The sequence below is a fragment of the Episyrphus balteatus genome, chromosome 2, assembly GCF_945859705.1.
Source record: "Episyrphus balteatus chromosome 2, idEpiBalt1.1, whole genome shotgun sequence".
NCBI classification, from domain to species: Eukaryota; Metazoa; Arthropoda; class Insecta; order Diptera; family Syrphidae; genus Episyrphus; species Episyrphus balteatus.
In genome coordinates, this window is record NC_079135.1 from 74,004,405 (window position 1) to 74,023,348 (window position 18,944).

An 18,944-nucleotide genomic window follows, 5' to 3' on the forward strand; every position below is an offset into this window, starting at 1 on the left:
AAACTAGCACCATTCCATTTCAACATCTTCAGATTCACCGATCCTTCCCTGACATTAGCAACCAGAATATAAGAAATCTGTTCGACTTCTACTCTACCCCAGGCTGGCTTTAATTACAAACAAAAAAAAAAACTCCGCTGATTCAGAACTAGTGTGCTTCAGATCAAATGACTGGGGTCAGGAAGGGAATTGTCAACCAATTATTGCCAAACCTAACACCTAAGTTCAACAAAATCATCCCAATCTACTGAATGAATTTTGTATGGGACCTAAAATTCATCTCGGTTAAAACTTGTATACTTTAAGGCAAATTGTAAGCAATCGCCCCTGTCCGATTTTTTACGAATCGGAGAGTTTTTACCTGGCGGAAGCACACCTCGAAGACTGATTCGTATGAAATCGAAGAATTTTCCGCTCCGACAGATACCTCGCTATATGCCAAAATAAGTCTTAATGAGGACCTTGAACTAAAACCAGAAATGACGGTGAAGTTTCACGTTTTTGGTTCTTCGTAAATATGTATTTTTGAAACCAATCATACATTGGAAAAAAGTGAAAGTTAATTGAAAATACAGTCAAAATGGTTTTAATTCGAAAATATTTCATTCCCAGTAGCCTTCAGCTGATGCAAGATTTTTTTCAAATTTTCAAAACTCACTTTTTCTGGGATGACCTTTAATTTCTTCTTCAAATCAGTTTGTACATCCTCTATCGACTTAAAATTATGTCTACTTTAGTCATATGATGCTTAGTTAGGTGCACGAATTTTTGGCCAAATGATCACGAGTAACGAGGCAAAAACTGAGATTTTTATAACAAATATATCGGGCACAAAATTTCTATCAAAATAGATCTTACTGATTTTACTGATATTTCAACAAGAACAAGGTCTTTAACTGTCGATCGACTATTTACGAGAACTAATTATTACGAGATGAATGTTTCCTTTCTCTGATATGTTTAGTTTCGACGCATTTTATACTATTCATATACTAGTATCTTCGATTAAGCCTGATAATTGATGGGTTTTTATAACATTTTAAAAGTTTCCGCAGCATCTTTTTTGCATTTATTTTTTCTTCCTTATTGGATCCTAATCACAATATTTGTTTCAAAATCCGACGATAAAGTTATAAGACTAACACCAAAATATTACTATTATTTTTTTAAAGAAATTTATTTATGTTTAAAATATTTTTTTTAATCAACTTAACCGAAGTCAACAATGCTCTTAATTTATTTCAGATCTCACATACGAATTTGGAATTTGCCCGCTTTAGTAATATATTTGACACCTTTAAAAGGTTTATACTTCTCATTATACATATCAAGGCGATTTACTTTCAGTCCAGAGACAGCCAGTTGCGATATTGAGAACTGTACGTTAATGGTAGGATTGGCATCCAAGTTAGTGCTACCAGCTGCTATGGAAACCTGATTTTGTTTGAAAAATAAAAACAAATTATAATTTTTGCAAGATCACATTCAAAATTTTAAAAAACTCACCGTTCCACGAATATTTGGCAACTTGGTTACATCAATTCTTCCCACTTCCCAGTGTAGAATTTTTGTAACTGAATCAAATGAATACTTTCCCTGATTAGGTGTGAGAATGCAGTTCAAGACACACTTTGGCATTGAGATTTCTAGTTTAACTTTGTCAACTGTACGTCCGAGAGTTGTTCGCGGTCCAACTGTCAAATCTAAACGACCCTGTTCGCCAGTTTTTATAGAGAAATTATGTCTTATGTAAATTGGAATAGCTACGACGCTCTGTGAGCTTATATGATAAGACATAAGACGGAAATTTCCATCTGGTGGAATGAATGATAGAATGCGTTCGGATTCCCAACGTTTAAACCGCACACATGGATGGAATGATACATCATCAAATAATCTCGGATTCATGAAAGAAAGTGTAAGATCAGGCATTCCGGAAAGTTTAATGCAACAGTCAATCTAGAGATCCAAATTAAGTAAAATCAACTTAACTTAAAATTGTTAAAACTTAATTTATTTTTTGATTTATTTACATAGCCTTGGATTTCTGCAAATACAGTTGCTCCAGATTTGTCAATTATAGCATCAACTTCTTCGATAACATCGAAGTAAGATTCGTTGTTGGTGTACCGCACCCCGCTACGACGCCATGGAATCGCAGATAGTTGGCCAGATGGCAATGTACCGCTTACACTGATGCAAAACGAAAATTAAGAAAATGTATTATCATTTTTATTTAAATTGTTTGAAAAATAAACCAAATACATAACTGAAAGTAATTTTTTAAACTGCCACTTATGCATAAAAAAAACATTTCGGTTAGGTAATAATATTGTCCCGTATAGAAACGATTCATTACGCCAAACCAAAATTTGAAAAAAAAAAAAATCACGAAATAGAAATTTTACGCCTTTTATCGGTGTCGGATTATGAAATTTTTTTTTAGAGTGTGATAAGTTAGGGCAGTATTGTGAGAATCGACCATCATTGGACGTATTTCTTTCTATACATAAGCTGGGCTTATTTTAATGGCAACGGCCCTATTCAACCTTTAACTTGCTAAACAAAAAAGTACAACTATTCACCTAAAAAATAAGACCACTTTGAATTTTCTATTGATTTGCAGAATCAGTCGAGACAAGAAGTCTCTGAAATCCAAACGGCGACGACAAATTTTGTGGCATGTCCGGAAAATATCACTTGCTATCGAACAATTAATGGAGAAGCTAAATAAATACAAAAGTGAAGTTTTAAGAGCACTGTCATGCGACCTCTTTAACATCATCCTTGAAAGAATAATTCAGAAAAAAAAAAAAACAAAACCGACTTCCATGAATCAAAACTGGGTTTTTAGACCAGTGCCGATGCCTTCAAAAACATTAAAAAGTACAAAAAAATCATAGTAGGATGAAACCCATTGGAAAAGAAGGGGAATATGATAAGAAAGAAAGGAAAAATAAATTACGGGCGAGCCGAGTTCGGGAAGTGGGTGGGTTGAGTTTTTAATGGTAAAAAATGGTATATCTCGATTTCCGGCAAAACTACAAATCCTATAGAAAAAAGTTGTATAGCAGAGTTGTAGGTAATAAAAAGATCTACAACTTTTGTACCAATAATTTTTTCACATAACCTCAAATTTTATGTGAAAAATTGAAAAAAACCGGGTTTTTGGTTTTTTATTTTTATCTTTTTCAAAAACAAAAATTTTTCTACGAAATTTGGTGAAAACTTACCTTATTATGTCCCAAATACACTGTAATTTATTTGATTTAAAATATTAATTTGTTCACCTTATTTTGACTTAATACAAAAAAAAAACACCCTAATTTTCAAACGAAATTCACGTGTCAAAATATCAGCTTTTTTCAAAAAGTCGGTGGGCATTTCGTTCTTTAAAATGTCTATTTTCTGATGGTATAAAAAAAATTTTACATTAGTATACTATAGAACATGTTTTAGTAAAATTCAAAAAATGAAAAAAGCTTGAAATCGAAAAAAAATGTTTATCATTGTTTACATTGTTGGCCTATTTATTCAAATTTACACTTTAATTACTCAAAAAACGTAAGATTAATCAATGTTACATGAAATCTTACGTTTTTTGAGTAATTAAAGTGTAAATTTGAATAAATAGGCCAAAATTGTAAACAATGATAAAAATTTTTTTTCGAATTCAAGCTTTTTTCATTTTTTGAATTTTACGAGAACATGTTCTATAGTATACTAATGTAAAATTTTTTTTTACACCATCAGAAAATAGACATTTTAAAGAACGAAATGCCCACCGACTTTTTGAAAAAAGCTGATATTTTGACACGTGAGTTTTCGTTTGAAAATTAGGGTGTTTTTTTGGTATTAAGTCAAAATAAGGTGAACAAATTAATATTTTAAATCAAATAAATTACAGTATATTTGGGACATAATAAGGTAAGTTTTCACCAAATTTTGTAGAAAAATTTTTGTTTTTGAAAAAGATAAAAATAAAAAACCAAAAACTCGGTTTTTTGAATTTTTCACATAAATTTTGAGGTTATGTGAAAAAATTGTTGATACAAAAGTTGTAGATCTTTTTATTACCTACAACTCTGCTATACAACTTTTTTCTATAGGATTTGTAGTTTTGCCGGAAATCGAGATATACCATTTTTTACCATTAAAAACTCAACCCACCCACTTCCCGAACTCGGCTCGTCCGTAATTTATTTTTCCTTTCTTTCTTATCATATTCACCTCCTTTTCCAATGGGTTTCATTCTACTATGATTTTTTTTGGTTTCAAAAATTATCGACCCTGGTCTATTTATGGATTTTCTCATAGATTCTTTAGTCAGAACTGAACGAAATTGAAATGGGTCCACACTGCAGGTACCAGTTTTAGTTTTGACTGGCCTTTCTGCGTGTATCAAATTAATGGTATATGTTGGACTAATAAGGAAGTATTTTGGAAGCTATTATGTTGCACTTTTGGAAAAAGGAAATGTTATTTTGCTGGGTCTTTCAGCACGAAAATGAGGCAAAACACACAGAAAGGCCAGTCAAAACGTGGTCAACGATAATAAGGTTATTGAATTATGCTTTAACTCGATATTAAGCCAAAGGAAAATCTGCACAAGATCGATCGGAAAAATCATCGAGATAATGTTAGAATTGTAGAAGGAGATATGAAAAGGCTTGGAATGAAATATGGGTGCTTTAATAATTGCATGGTTGCCTTGTTTACATGCGGTCATTTGCGATCAGACTAATGTCAGAAAAACTATTTGCGCATGTATTTTACTTTGAATTTATGAACACTTTTTTTGATTTGAGTTATTTGTCAAAATTTTTAAGTTGCAATTCAGCTACAAATTTATTATATCCAAGAAATTCGCGGCTATTTTTGTTATTTTGACTTGAACTTTGAATTTCCAACTAATATTTTGACAGAGTTGAGAAACAAAGAAAAGCTGTATCATCTTTTACGCCATACTCCTTCTTTCTTTAAGTTTAAATTCATTGCGCATGAGAATTTTTACATTTCGTCGGTGAAACCAGAAAAGTGTGTAACTCCATTTTAGCAAATTTTATAGGAGAGCAAAAAAACAAAATCGTTTTGAAAGCATTTGTATGAGTTTTCATTTTCTAATTTGCTAATAAAATAAAAACTATGAACATTAAGGGGATTCTGAGTTTAAGGAACGGTAGATATTAGGTTTGTCTAACAGATGGCATTCAAACCTAATTTTCAGAAAATTTGGAGTTACACACTTTTCTGGTTTCACCGACGATTTGCACATTTGCGCTGCAAATATTTGCGTTTTACATTGGGCACGTTCAAACAGCTATCGGATAGGCTATCTGGGATAGCCGTATCTGGAATATCTCTTTGAACGAAAAGCTATCCAGATAGCTTGCCAAAGCAGCTACAAAAAAAATATGAAAATATTGAAAAGAGGAAATTGTTTCTTTTGAGCAAATTCCTGTTTTTTTATTGTTGCATAGTACTTGCACAATCGAATTCAGCACACCGAAAACCTATAGAAAAGTATATCATAGCCTCGGCACCAAAAACCTTGTAGACCTGTGTTATTTTTTGACAGCAAATGGTTCGTTTCTTTGCTAATTTTTAACACTGCTTACAACAACAAAAAGCTATCCGATAGCTTTTTGTTAACTGTTTGAACGTGCCCATTTATGAACACTTGACATTTGTCATTTGCATTAATGAAAGCTTTGCATTCGTCAGACTTGCGCTTTGTATATAAAATCTATAGTACTATCATGAAAAAAAACAGCGCCACCAAAAAAGTAAGCTAGCGAACGAACTAAAAAATATGTCAAATTTCAAACAGAAATGTATATCTCATCTCCTTACTCCCATTATTAATGCGATCTAAGCGCCCTCGCGACCACTCAGGTAACGAACAAACTAAAAAATTGCACTTCATGATAGTACTATAGATTTAATATACAAAGGACTTGCGCAACCATTTATGAAAGCGCCCATAATTAACTGTTTTACAAAATTTAATTGAACATATGCTTCGTCGGTGAAAGGCCGTGCTAGAAAACAAACCTTTTATCAATTAATATTCATAAATATTGATTATTTTTAATTTATTTGTAGTTGTATTAAAGGTTGCTGTCGTTTTGTCGCATGGTGATTTGAGGTTTCCCGATACAGATTTTGTTATAATTCGACACATACTCTTTTCCCTCAACGGAAAGAACAAAATTTAGTATGACAGTTTATTCTCAAAGTATTAACAATTAAAAAAAACTATCTTAATACTTCAAAATTGCAGTTTTTTAACCTGGAAGCCTATAAATTGTGCCACAAAGTGACCTTGGCTTTGGGGTTACTTTGGGCTTCTGGCGAAATATGTAAGATATCCAGTCAAATTAAGATTTGTAATTAATCTCTCTTAAAGGTAAAGCATAACGTATATTCAATTTTATTTAAACTAAAAAAAAATAAACATGTATGTATTGGCACAAAGCCACCTTTCTGCTTCTAAGACGCTAATAGACTTTTTTTTTATCTCAGAAAGAACCTGACTCAATACAATATTTTAATTTGAAGAGTTAAATATTACGAAACACTATGGGCGAAATTTATACTCAAGTTAAGATTTTTCTCAACTTAAGCATTCACTTGAGTAGAATAAAATCTTGACTTGACAGAATATTTTTTTCAATCAAACTCACAATGAAATTTGACTGATTTGAGGAAACTATCATCTAAAAATATATAATTTTTAATAATTCCCTATTCGTTTATTTCTTTAATGTTAAATATCGTGTATCGCAACAAAAAAAACAAATAAAATTAATTAAGAATAATTAAAAAGAAAAAGATTTTTAAGATGACAGCTGGATTGAGAACATTTTTTCCTCAAGTCGAGATTTTACTTTACTCAAGTGGATCGCTCTGTTCTTGCTGCGAAAAATGAAATTACTTGAGGGAATGCTTAAGTTGAGAAAAATCTCAAATTGAGCAACGACTATGAATTCCGCTCTACATATCATGTCTCTTTCAATTAACAATTTTTTTCTGAAAATATGAGTTTTGATGAGAGATCATTTTAAAAAACCCATACAAACAACATAGAGAAAACAATCACAAAGCATGATTGCAAAAACATTCCAGCTCAATCCCACATTGAAAGAAATTCCATGTTTTGAGTGAAATTATTGGTAAAATGGAATTGAAGTTAAAATAAAACTGGGCTGACACAAAGCCATCTTTGGGTCGCAGTCATCCCAATTTACAGTTTTCTTCGATTCCTTATTAATTCAAAACTGGACCAAAAGTAATTTTATTTGGTAAAACAAATTAGTTGGGAGGTGGAAGGTGGTTTTAACTTTTGTGTGTTTGTTTTGCTGGTTAGAGGCATGAAGAGACCAGGATAAAAAAAAATGGGCAGAACTACCAAAACTGAGACAAGCGAAAATGCATCTCGGGAACGTGTCAACTCATGTATCAGTCTAAGTAGGAACAACTTCAGGTTAATCACTGGTCTTCTCACGGGCCACTGTAAATTAGGAAGGCACCTAAACATTTTGGGCCTAGTAAATAGTGCAACATGTAGATTCTGTAGCGAAAAAGAAGAAACACCAGATCACATTTTGGGTAGTTGCAACTAATTCATAAAGCTTAAAAGGGGGGTACAATAGATCTTATAGGTCGCAGTGCATCTTACACCCCTAAACCCCAAATATCAATCAATCAAAAAGAGACATAGGTTACTATAAGAATTTATAAAAATTAATTATTCTTGTGACTTACTTGGACTTTCCTGTAACGGTATTAGCAATTGTTCGCAAAATGTTTGGTGGCTTGATAAGTTCTTTGAGAATATTACTTTCTGTTGCCAATGGGAATCCATTGTCCAACATCTCATCTAAAAGTTCATAAACCACAACATAGTTTTCTTTGATAACAGATTCTGAACAATCAGAGAAATAATCTTCAAAAGTATCGATGACTCGATGAAGGAATTCAATCACGAATAAAGGTGGGAATTCATTTTTACACGCAGCTACAAGCGATATTCCATTTCGTTGAACAGTGACAAGATAATAATGAGGAGTTTGGATAACTGGAGGAACATCCTTTAAAATAAAAAAAAAAAAAGAATGAATAAGTATATTTTTTTTTTGATAATTTGTTAGTAGTTTACAAATGGGGCTTTTCGTTGAGCATCTAGAAAGTAGTCACATACGGATCGAGAGACAACACTTCGCCAATGTTTTTCCAGAAAAACATCTCTATGAAGAGAAAGTTTATATAAAGATTTGGTAAAAATTGAATTTTTATAATTTGTTATCTTACCCACTATTATTGACTATAAACAAACTATGTATCATGTTTAATTATTTTTATTTAAAATATTTAATTTTGTTTTTCACAGTTGGGAGATGTATTTGTTTCTTTTTTTTCCCCAATTTTACAGATTGTGAGTGACAGTGACATTTGACAGTTTGGCTGGTACTTTGCAGACGAATGTTCTGCAAAGCAGAATAGAACTGTTCGATTACTTTTCTGTGGATGGAAACTGAGTTGAAAAATATATTAAAGGTCAAGTTTACACTAGCAACATCAATTTTCAAAAACATTTCCATACAACAATTTCATTTGAGCATGTCCCAAGCATGACCCCAGCATGTCCCGAGCTGTTCCCAAGACTTCCCAACCATGTCCCGAGCAAGTCCCGAGCATGTCCCGAGCATGTCCCGAGCATGTCCCGAGTATGTCCCGAGCATGTCCCCAGCGTGACCCTAGCATGTCCCGAGCATTACCTTACGTATTGAACATTTCTTGGTTCCGTAAAGTAATATTTACAAGACAATTATGGTAAACAAAATAAAGTACGAGTAGCAATATTTTCTTTACGTAGAGTAAAATAAACCTTCATCCAAAAAAGTGTATGACTCTTTTCACTTTAAGATTCTAGTAAAACATATTTTACAAATTTAACTATTCTATGAATAAGTTTTACCTTACAATAATATCATAATACTACCTAATTTTAGGAATTTGTTCCCCATATCTTAATTGCTGTCATTGAAAAGTCTGCCATTTTGTTTTCCATTTGTTTTGGATATTTTTTTTTTTTTTCCGTGTGCGGAATAATTAAAATAAAGAAATAAAATGTAAAAATTTCTTTTCAAATTTGTGTTTTTCTTTTGGAAGTGAAATGTTTTCATTACTTTTTGTGTTCTTTCTTGCGTTATTATTGGCTCCGTAATTAGGGATAGCAAATTTTATTCTTGTGTTAGAATAATATAGGAGTATCCATATGCATTAACATCATTCAATCTAATTAATTCATGAAGAATTAGAAAAAAAATTGGATCAAATAAAGTCAATTCCATTTTTATTGATGATATTTTCCTAAATAAAATTGTTTGTTTGCACCTTACAAAAATTATAATAAACTAGGTAATTTATGTAATTATTAAAAAACATAACAGGGTCATACGTTACTTCTTCTAAATAGCTTTGAGGATTAAGTACGTGTTACCTAGTTATGCTTTTCAATAATTACAAAAATTACCTTTTTTATTTAAATTTTTGTAAGATAAATGTAATCCAGTCAAATAAGGGTTTAACCTTGGAATGAATGTTAGTAGAAATTTTTTTTGCTTAATATCTTCCTTTTGCCATTCTATAACATATCTCAAAAGTCTAGAAAAATCTCATGTCCGCTTGTCGCGATTTCAAGGTCAAATCGCGAAATGGAGATTTTCAAAATTAGCAAAAATAGGCTATGGTATTATATACACATATGATACAGGATTTCAAGGTATTTTTTAATGCTGATTCCAAAAAATCTTAAATCAAGACAATCTGACGTCTCTTTAAAAAGTAATACCTGTTTTTCATCTGTCAACTCACATTATTATAACAGTTGGAAACTTACTGCCGAAAAACCCTTAAAAGTTATGGTAGATGAACCAAATTTTGCATGAAGATTTTAGGATCCATCATTATTAAAAATCAAAACAATCAATTACAAAAACTATACCTACGAAATTTTAAAAAATTAATAAGAAAAGTTTAAATTTTTATGTGTATACCAACATAAGCGACATGATTTAAAGGTATTTTTTAACACTTATTCCAACAAAACTCACAAACAAGTCAACCTGATCATCTCTGAAAAGTAATGCACCTTATTCATGTTGATCTGACACAAATATCTGAAGAGTAGTTTTTCAATTTTTTCAAATCTGCACCTTATCTTCAAACCAAGAAAATTAGGACTTGCGGACATGAGATTTTTTTTAGATTTTTGAGGGTAGTTAAAGAATATCCAAACAAAGATTAAAATGACAAAATTAGCCTATTAGCACTTATTTCTAAGATGAACAAGAATCTTCTTTAGTGCATATCCTAAAATTTGCCCCTCCATCAAAAAATACCATTATTTCGTAGGTATATATATTTTTTGTAATGGATTGTTTTGATTTTTAATAATGATGGATCCTAAAATCTTCATGCAAAATTTGGTTCATCTACCATAACTTTTAAGGGTTTTTCGGCAGTAAGTTTGCAACTGTTATAATAATATGAGTTGACAGATGAAAAACAGGTATAACTTTTTCGAGAGACGTCAGATTGTCTTGGTTTTAGATTTTTTGGAATCAGCATTAAAAAATACTTTGAAATCATGTATCATATGTGTATATAATACCATAGCCTATTTTTGCTAATTTTGAAAATCTCCATTTCGCGATTTGACCTTGAAATCGCGACAAGCGGACATGAGATTTTTCTAGACTTTTGAGATATGTTATAGAATGGCAAAAGGAAGATATTGAGCAAAAAAAATTTCTACTAACATTCATTCCGAGACAGTGCCGGTTTAAGCACTACCGGCGCCCCTGGGCAAGATTTCAAGTGGCGCCTCTCAAAAAAAAAATTCATTTTAAAACAATTTTTAAAATCACGAAAAAAGCAATAGCAGATTATGTCTTACCTCTCATATACTTGTTAATGCATTTATTGACAATGTGCAGTTTATTAAAGTACATAAGGTTAACTTTAAAAAAATTAAATATTCATGTCATTTAGGCTCAATTGACAAGTTTACCTTTATTTCTGACTTTTTTGTTTAAACACATTTAAAGAGTAGGTACAGTTGGTTTTATTTGAACAATATTTTTTCAAAAACTTTTTCAACTAGGTACATTAATGTCGTTTTCGATTGGAATCACTCAATGGTTCACTCATTCTGAAATCCAATAAAAAAGTTTGAATCACTTCCACCCAATTCTGAATCTTAATATCTGTATTGGTGAAAAATCAAATAATTTTTTTTGTTTTTTTTTTTCAGTAGGAGAATAAAAACTTGTAGCAGGCTTCTGAATGATTCCAGACGCTTCCGGACGGCCAATCAAAAACGACATACCTTTATAAGTATTAGGTTTGTTCGTTGTGAGCTCTAGGGCACTCTGGGTCGCTCCGAATTCGTTGTCAAGCGTTTTTTGTAGCTCCTTTTTCAACCAGAGTTATTTCCTCTGTGTTCGATGTTCGCTGATGAAACTAAAGGCGTTCGATGTAAAGTGAAAACCCGAGAAACTCTGATTTTTTTGACAGTTAATTGACATGACTTGAGTGCCCTGGAGGAGGGAACAACGAACAGATCTATTCTTTTATTCTCACACACAAACGTAGTTTTTTATGAGAAATGGAGAAGCTGTCAATTTTTGGCCTTTCTGGATTTTGGTTTTTCGGGATTTTCGGATTCTGGGTTTTCGGGATTTTGGAGTTTCGGGTTTTTGGGTTTTCGGAATTTAGGGTATTCTGGATTTTGGGCTTCCTGGACTTTTAATTTCGGGTTTCTGTCTGTCTTCCTTCTGTTTCTTTATTCATTATTACAGCCTGGATATTACCAGCTATGATTTAGTGTTTTATATATAGGGGCGCCTTTGCAAAAATTAAATTGGTTGGAGGAATATTAAGATTGCTTTAGTCTTTCAAAAGAAATTGGGGCGCCTTGTTCTTCAAAGATGAACGAAGATTTTGGACACCATTGTCCTTCCGGAAGCCAAACAAATTAACTCAAAACTGGGGGGTGCCTTCATTCTTCAAAAAGTTTAAAACAAACAATACGAGCGCCGTTGAAAAAGTAAAATAGAAAAAAATTGGGGCGCCTTTGTGAAAGTAAAAATAAATAAAACATCGATTGGATAGACTTCGTTATTTATAAAACTTTTGTAAAAGTTCGGGGCGCCTGCGGCGCCCCTCAGTGCTTGCGCCTCTGGGCGATGGCCCAGGCTGCCCCCCCCCTAAAACCGGCCCTGTTCCGAGATTTACCCCTTTTTTCTCCTTATTTGACTGTATTAATGCATACAATTTTATTTAGAAAAATGTCATCAATAACAATGAAATTGACTTTATTTGATCCAATCTGTTACTAAATTATATACCTTCCATAGAGACGTTCAATTAAATTTAAAAATCAGTATTTTCAGCCTTATAGTAAGGTAAAATATGTACCTAACTTTCTAGTAATTTCTATTAAAAATTCATACAAAAAAGGCTTTACTGTAAAGTTAATCATAAGCTATAAATTTACTAGAAAAGTAAGGTAAATTCCATTTTATTGGGGAGTAATCCCTATTTAAACTCTACATTAAAGTTAAATTTAACAGAAATAAGGTGGTTCATACCTTATTTTTTCTCCGTGCGAGCATGTCCCGAGGATGTCCCAAGCATGTCCCCAGCGTGCCCCAAAAATGTTCCGAAGATGTCCCGAGCATGTCCCGAAGATGTCCCGAAGATGTCCCGAGCATGTCCCGAAGATGTCCCGACACGGAGAAAAAATAAGGTATATGAACCACCTTATTTCTGGTATATTTAACTTTAATGTAAAGTTTAAATAGGGATGACTCCCCGATAAAATGGAATTTACCTTACTTTTCTAGTAAATTTATAGCTTATGATTAACTCTACAGTATGAATTTCTAATAGAAATTACTAGAAAGTTAGGTACACATTTAACCTTACTATAAGGCTGAAAATACTGATTTTTAAAGTAAATTGAACTTCTCTATGGAAGGTATATGATTTAGTTACAGATTGGATCAAATAATGTCAATTTCATTTTTATTGATGACATTTTTCTAAATAAAATTGTATGCATTTATCTTACAAACATTAAAATAAAAAAGTTGATTTTTGTAATTATTGAAAAGCATAATTAGGTAACACGTACTTACGTACTTAATCCTCAAAGCTATTTAGAAGTAAGTAACGTATGAACCTGTTATGTTTTTCAATAATTACAAAAATCACCTTCTTTTATTTTAATTAATTTTTGTAAGATAAATGCATATGTAGGTACAATTTTATTTAGGCAAATATCTTAAAAAAAATGAAATTGACTTTATTTGATCCAATTGTTTGCGAATTCTTTATGAATTAATGTAATTATCCTGCACTCGTCACCTAAAAGCTTTGACAAAAAAATAAAAATCAAACACAAATGGAGAACAAATGGCGCACTTTTCAATGACAGCTTTAAGAGTTTTTTCTATGTACCCAGGGCACTGATCTCTATTGGGGAAAATTCCTAGAATTCAGTATTATTATTACTTTAGTGTAAGGTAAAACTTATTCATAGAATAGTTAAATTTGTAAAATATGTTTTACTAGAATCTTAAAGTGAAAAGATTCATACACTTTTTTGGTTGAAGGTATATTTGACTCAACGTAAGGAAAATATTTCTACTCGTAAGGTATATACTACTATAATTTGTTCACCATAATTTTTTTGTAAAAATTACTTCACGGATCCAAGAAATGTTCAATACGTAAGGTAAATTTTACTTAAAATCTAGGGCTTTTTACTTTAATTACCTTACTAGTCATATGGAGTATAAAATACTAGATTCATTTTTCTCCGTGGAGCATGTCCCGAGCATGTCCCGAGCATGTCCCGAGCATGTCCCGAGCATGTCCCGAGTATGTCCCAAGCATTTCCCCAGCGTGTCCGAAGATGTCCCGAGCATGTCCCGAAGATGTCCCGAGCATGTCCCGAGCATGTAACGAAGATTTCCCGAAGATGTCCCTATAGGATATCCTGAGCATGTCCCGTGCACGTCCCGAAGATGTCCAAAGCATGTCCCGAGCATGTCCCGAGCATGTCCCGAGCATGTCCCGAGCATGTCCCGAGCATGTCCCGAGCATGTCCCGAGCATGTCCCGAAGATGTCCCGAAGATGTCCCGAAGATGTCCCGAAGATGTCCCGAAGATGTCCGGAGCATGTCACGAGCACGTCCCGAGCATGTCCCGAGCATGTCGCGAGCATGTCCCGAAGATGTCCCGAAGATGTCCCGAGCATGTCCCGAGCATGTCCCGAGGATGTCCCAAACATGTCCCGATCATGTCCCGAGCATGTCCCGAAGATGTCCCGAAGATGTCCCGAGCATGTCCCGAAGATGTCCCTAAGATAACCCGAGCATGTCCCAAGCACGTCCCGAAGATGCCCGAGCTCGGGACATCTTCGGGACATGCTCGAGACAAGCTCGGGACATCTTCGGGACATGCTGGGGACATCTTCGGGACATGCTCGGGACATGCTCGGGACATGCTCGGGACATGCTCGGGACACGCTCGGGACATGCTCGGGACATCTTCGGGACGTGCTCGGGACATGCTCGGGACATCTTCGAGACATGCCCGGAATATCTTCGGGACATGCTCGGGACATCTTTTGGACATGCTCGAGACACGCTCGGGACACGCTCGGGACATGCTTGGGACATGCTCGGGACATGCTCGTGACATCTTCGGGACTTCTTCGGGACACGCTGGCGACATTCTCCGGACATGCTCGGGACATCTTCAGGACATGCTCGAAACATTCTAAAATAAATTTGAAATTCAAAAAACATTTTATCCTTGGGATAAGATTAGATGGGAATATCCGAAAATTTATACGGATTTTTGAAGAAAAAAAATTTCGGCATTTAGGATGGAATTTATTTGTTCAAGAAAGATGACGTAATTAAAAAAATGGAAATAAAGTTTTCTCGTTTTTAATTGAGTTTTTTTTTAATGCCATTTCTTATTTTTTTCTGAAATTCAGAGGTGATTTTCAAAATCCATTCTATCCATATTTGTTTTGGGTATAACTCTAAAACTAAAACCATCAGATCACGATTTCTGGACTTTAACTGTAGGATTGAAGGCTTGGCCACACCGGAGGGTATGCGGTAGCGGTACGGGTAGAGGTAACGGTACTTGTATGAAAAAAATTCCAAACTGACATATCAAAGTTCAGATGTTGAATTTTTTTCATACAAATATCGTTATCGCTACCCGTACCGCTACCGTATACCCTCCGGTGTGGCCAAGCCTTGAATCAATCCTGTATTTAAAAAAGGTACTAAAAAATGTTTCGTTTACGAGGTACAAGTTTTTCGCGATTTACTCGAAATCAAAAAAAGTGGATAAAATGGGTTTTGATTCTGATCCACACATTTGTGTTATAGTGAAAACAGGCTATTACAACAAGAACAGAAAATCCTGATGTCGAATTACGGCATACGTTAGTTAACGTATGGTCACTATGTGTCTCTATCTTTTTCTATTAATTAAATAGAGACAGATATAGTCAAAAGGGCTCAATGTCATTTTTAAAAGAGAGCAAAATAATTTTGTTTAAAATTTTTCAAATCCAACAATTCAACTGCAATTTCACGCAACTGCAACATTTCATCAAATAATATTCAATTGCGATAAAAATTATTTCAAAATAAATTATTTCATGAAGCAAGCTGAAAATAATGATGAAATAATAACATCCGAACTAGCACAACAGCTTCTATAAATTGAGATCTCGCAGGTTCTGCTTTGTATACAGCTTCTATTGAGCTTGCTTCAGAATTTAATCGCTTATAGAAGTTCGGACTTGTTTAACAACTTCTAATAAGTTATTCAAATACTGTTAAAGAAACTTAAACGAAGAAAGCTTGTTTTTCGGATAAGCTTGCTTAGTGAATTTATAGAGGCTTTACAGGAATTACCAAGTTTTTATTTAATTTTTGGTTTTGATATTGAATAATCTAGCTCGGACACTTTTTGGTTTTGACATTGAATAATTTAGCTCGGACATTTTTTTCTTTGACATTTCTGCTATTTGAACTGATTAAGTTTTTGATTTCATTAATGAATATACTAGGATGGCTGAGTGGGTAGAGTGATGGACTACTACCAAGCAGATACTATTTACTTTTCAAACTATTAGCTGCGTTCCTTTGGAAATATTTATCTACTTTTTAGTACTTAAAACTACTTTGCTATACTGAAAAAGTAGTTCAAAGCAGCTTTAAGTACTAAAAAGTAGATAAATATTAATAGATAAACTAAATACTAATGGAATGTTATATATAATATCAGGTCAAAAGATAAAATTCATGATTTAAAACCTGCTAAAAAAGAATTCTTTTTGGTTTTTGTAGTTGTTTTTTTTTTTTTTTAATTTCGATAAGACATGTATTAAAGAGCTATACAAGCTGTTCCCAAGCTATCTGTCAGATCTCAAAGCTTCAGTAGAGCTTCGATAAAGCTTCATTTCAGATCCTTATAGAGAGTCAAACTTGTATAACGTTCTCCTTTTTCCATGCCCAACAACCTTACTAAAGTTTAAAAGAAGCTGAAATGTAGCTTTTGTAATACCTTAACCGAAGCTGAAATGTTAGTTGGGATTTGCTTCAAATTTTCATTTAATTTTTAATGCTTTTAGCACTTTTATAACTGCACACCACCAAAAAACAAACATCAAAACAATAAGAAAAAAAAATTAAAGAAAGATAGAAAACTAAGAAATGAATCGAAAAAATTTTTTTCTCAGAAATCTCGGAAAAAAAAGTGAGCGCTCAGCTGAGATTTTTTGTTTCACTCAAAAAAATCTCTGAGTCCTCAGAGATCTCTCTTGGTGGGACGCACCTAAAGTGAACATGTTCGTGGGACCCGTTTCGTAGTCGAGGTCGGACTCACTTCGGAGCCGATTCGGACCGAGGTCGGACCCGTTTGCTTGAAGGGTACCGTCAATGATTGGGGCAACGAAACATAAACATGCCTAAATATACTCTCTGATGTCGTTTTCCAAAATTCAAGGAGTGACACTCCTAGCTATATAATCACTCCAAAAGGAGTGATTTCAAATTCCAAAATTGAAAAAGGAGTGAATTTTTGGAGTGAATTCTTCACTCCCAAAATTTTGAAGGAGTGACGGAGTGATTACCAATACTTCTACACTTGACTTCATGGACTGCTTGTCAAATTGTTGGGTGGTTGTTTTAACTTTTTTTTTTGTGAAGGAAATTATATTTATTTACAAAAAAAATCAATAAAGTATTGTAAAAAATCACTAAAAGTGAATTTAAAAGATTGTGTTATTATTTTATTCATTATTTCGTATTACAAAAACATGCAAAGCAAACGTCAAAACACTTCACTTGTCAAATTCTTCGTGAACAAATTCCAAAATTGCACGAAAAATGAGTGATTCACTCCCATAATTTTGGAAAACGACATGAATTTGATAATGAACGAGCCCGGTGACATTTTTTTTTATTTGACAGCAAGAACAAGTGTCATTTGGTTTGAGAAGAAAAAAATGAAGTAATAGAAATTTTTATTTTTGTTTTGAAAAGTGAATACACGCAAAAAATTAAAAATTAATTAACACTAATCAATACAATTAGTCTTTATAGTAAAAAGTGACTCAAAAACAACTTACTACAATGGGTAACAAGCAAATCAAGCAACACTTGGAAACAGCCCAAAAAACTGGAATCCTAAAAATTTCATTGCAACGTTTGCAAGATTTCCCACCTCAACTAAAAACCTATCCAAATGTCCTAAAAACTCTCGACTTGTCAGAGAACCGTTTCGAACGAATCCCAGATGATATTGGAAGATTTACACTCCTCAAACACATTAATCTGAGTGGAAACAAACTATCCGATTTACCTGAAATCTTGGGCGAGTTACAAAAGCTTGAAGTTCTCTTGGTAATGGACAATTTCCTAACAAGAATTCCCAAAACCCTATCAAACTTAAAGAACTTAAAGCAAGTCAATCTTAGCAATAACCAAATAGTCGAGTTTCCAATTATGCTTTGTGGTCTAAAGCATCTGGACGTTTTGGACATGTCACGAAATAAAATCACAACAGTTCCTGCCGAAGTGCGCAACTTGTATGTGATTGAGTTGAATATCAACCAAAATCAAATATCAAGCCTTTCAGAAGAGATTGCTGACGCCCCTAGATTAAAAACATTGCGAATCGAAGAAAATTGTCTGCAAGCAAGCGCCTTTACTCCACGAATTCTCAAAGAGTCGAAAATAAGCAATTTGTGTGTAGATGGAAATCTATTCAATTCGAAACAATTTACTGATCTTGATGGCTATGATACATACATGGAACGTTATACTGCCGTTAAAAAGAAAATGTTCTAATGGAAGCAATAGTGTGATATAATGTCATATCATCGAGTGCTGGCTGCTCGTCCGTGGGGAGAGCATAGATTTTAAGACGAAAAAATATTCCTTAGATGTGGTATAGATATTTATTGAATTATTTTTCTCTATGCTTTTGTGTTATTCAGCAAAAGCAAATTTACGCGCAATAAATGTTCTTTCTATTTTATGAATGTACCTATTTGATTTTGTATTATTTGACCTCTTTTATTCTTAATCTAGATGGATTTGAAAGATTTCAACTTTACTAAATGGATGTCACTCAATGAAAATGATAGAAAGGTGTGGTCCTCAGATATTAGTCCTTAAGAATTTGTATATAATTATCAAAATTACGTAAGAAATGACAGAAGAATTATTACATTTTCTTTACATAGTAATGTTCATGGTTCACTCATAATTATATATTTTTTTAAATAGCATATAAAAACGAATGAGATACGTTAGGCGTGAGTGTGTTTAGTG

General features: G+C 33.2%; 2 protein-coding genes across 2 annotated transcripts; one reads left to right on the forward strand and one right to left on the reverse strand.

Moving 5' to 3' along the window:
* Nucleotides 1–1,152: 1,152 nt before the first annotated feature.
* LOC129909038 (AP-3 complex subunit mu-2) lies at nt 1,153–8,447 on the reverse strand. The gene is made up of 6 exons (XM_055985985.1): nt 8,314–8,447; nt 8,162–8,249; nt 7,768–8,093; nt 2,034–2,193; nt 1,507–1,959; nt 1,153–1,434 (listed from the first exon to the last, which is right to left on the reverse strand). The coding sequence occupies exons 1-6, from the start codon at nt 8,346–8,348 to the stop codon at nt 1,249–1,251; spliced, it is 1,248 nt and encodes a 415-aa protein (XP_055841960.1). The 5' UTR covers nt 8,349–8,447; the 3' UTR covers nt 1,153–1,248.
* A 9,120-nt stretch (nt 8,448–17,567) lies between these two features.
* Nucleotides 17,568–18,656, forward strand: LOC129909047 (leucine-rich repeat-containing protein 57). Its single transcript, XM_055985994.1, has one exon. The coding sequence runs from the start codon at nt 17,742–17,744 to the stop codon at nt 18,456–18,458; it is 717 nt and encodes a 238-aa protein (XP_055841969.1). The 5' UTR covers nt 17,568–17,741; the 3' UTR covers nt 18,459–18,656.
* The last annotated feature ends 288 nt before the right edge of the window (nt 18,657–18,944 follow it).

Excerpts from the sequence above, each read along its gene's own strand:
- LOC129909047 (XM_055985994.1), top strand. The coding sequence starts at position 17,742 with ATGGGTAACAAGCAAATCAAGCAACACTTGGAAACAGCCCAAAAAACT.
- LOC129909038 (XM_055985985.1), bottom strand. The coding sequence starts at position 8,348 with ATGATACATAGTTTGTTTATAGTCAATAATAGTGG. Across the intron at positions 1,960-2,033 it reads TTGCAGAAATCCAAGGCTAT|ATTGACTGTTGCATTAAACT; the intron begins GTAAATAAATCA and ends TTGGATCTCTAG. Across the intron at positions 1,435-1,506 it reads TGCCAAATATTCGTGGAACG|GTTTCCATAGCAGCTGGTAG; the intron begins GTGAGTTTTTTA and ends AAACAAAATCAG.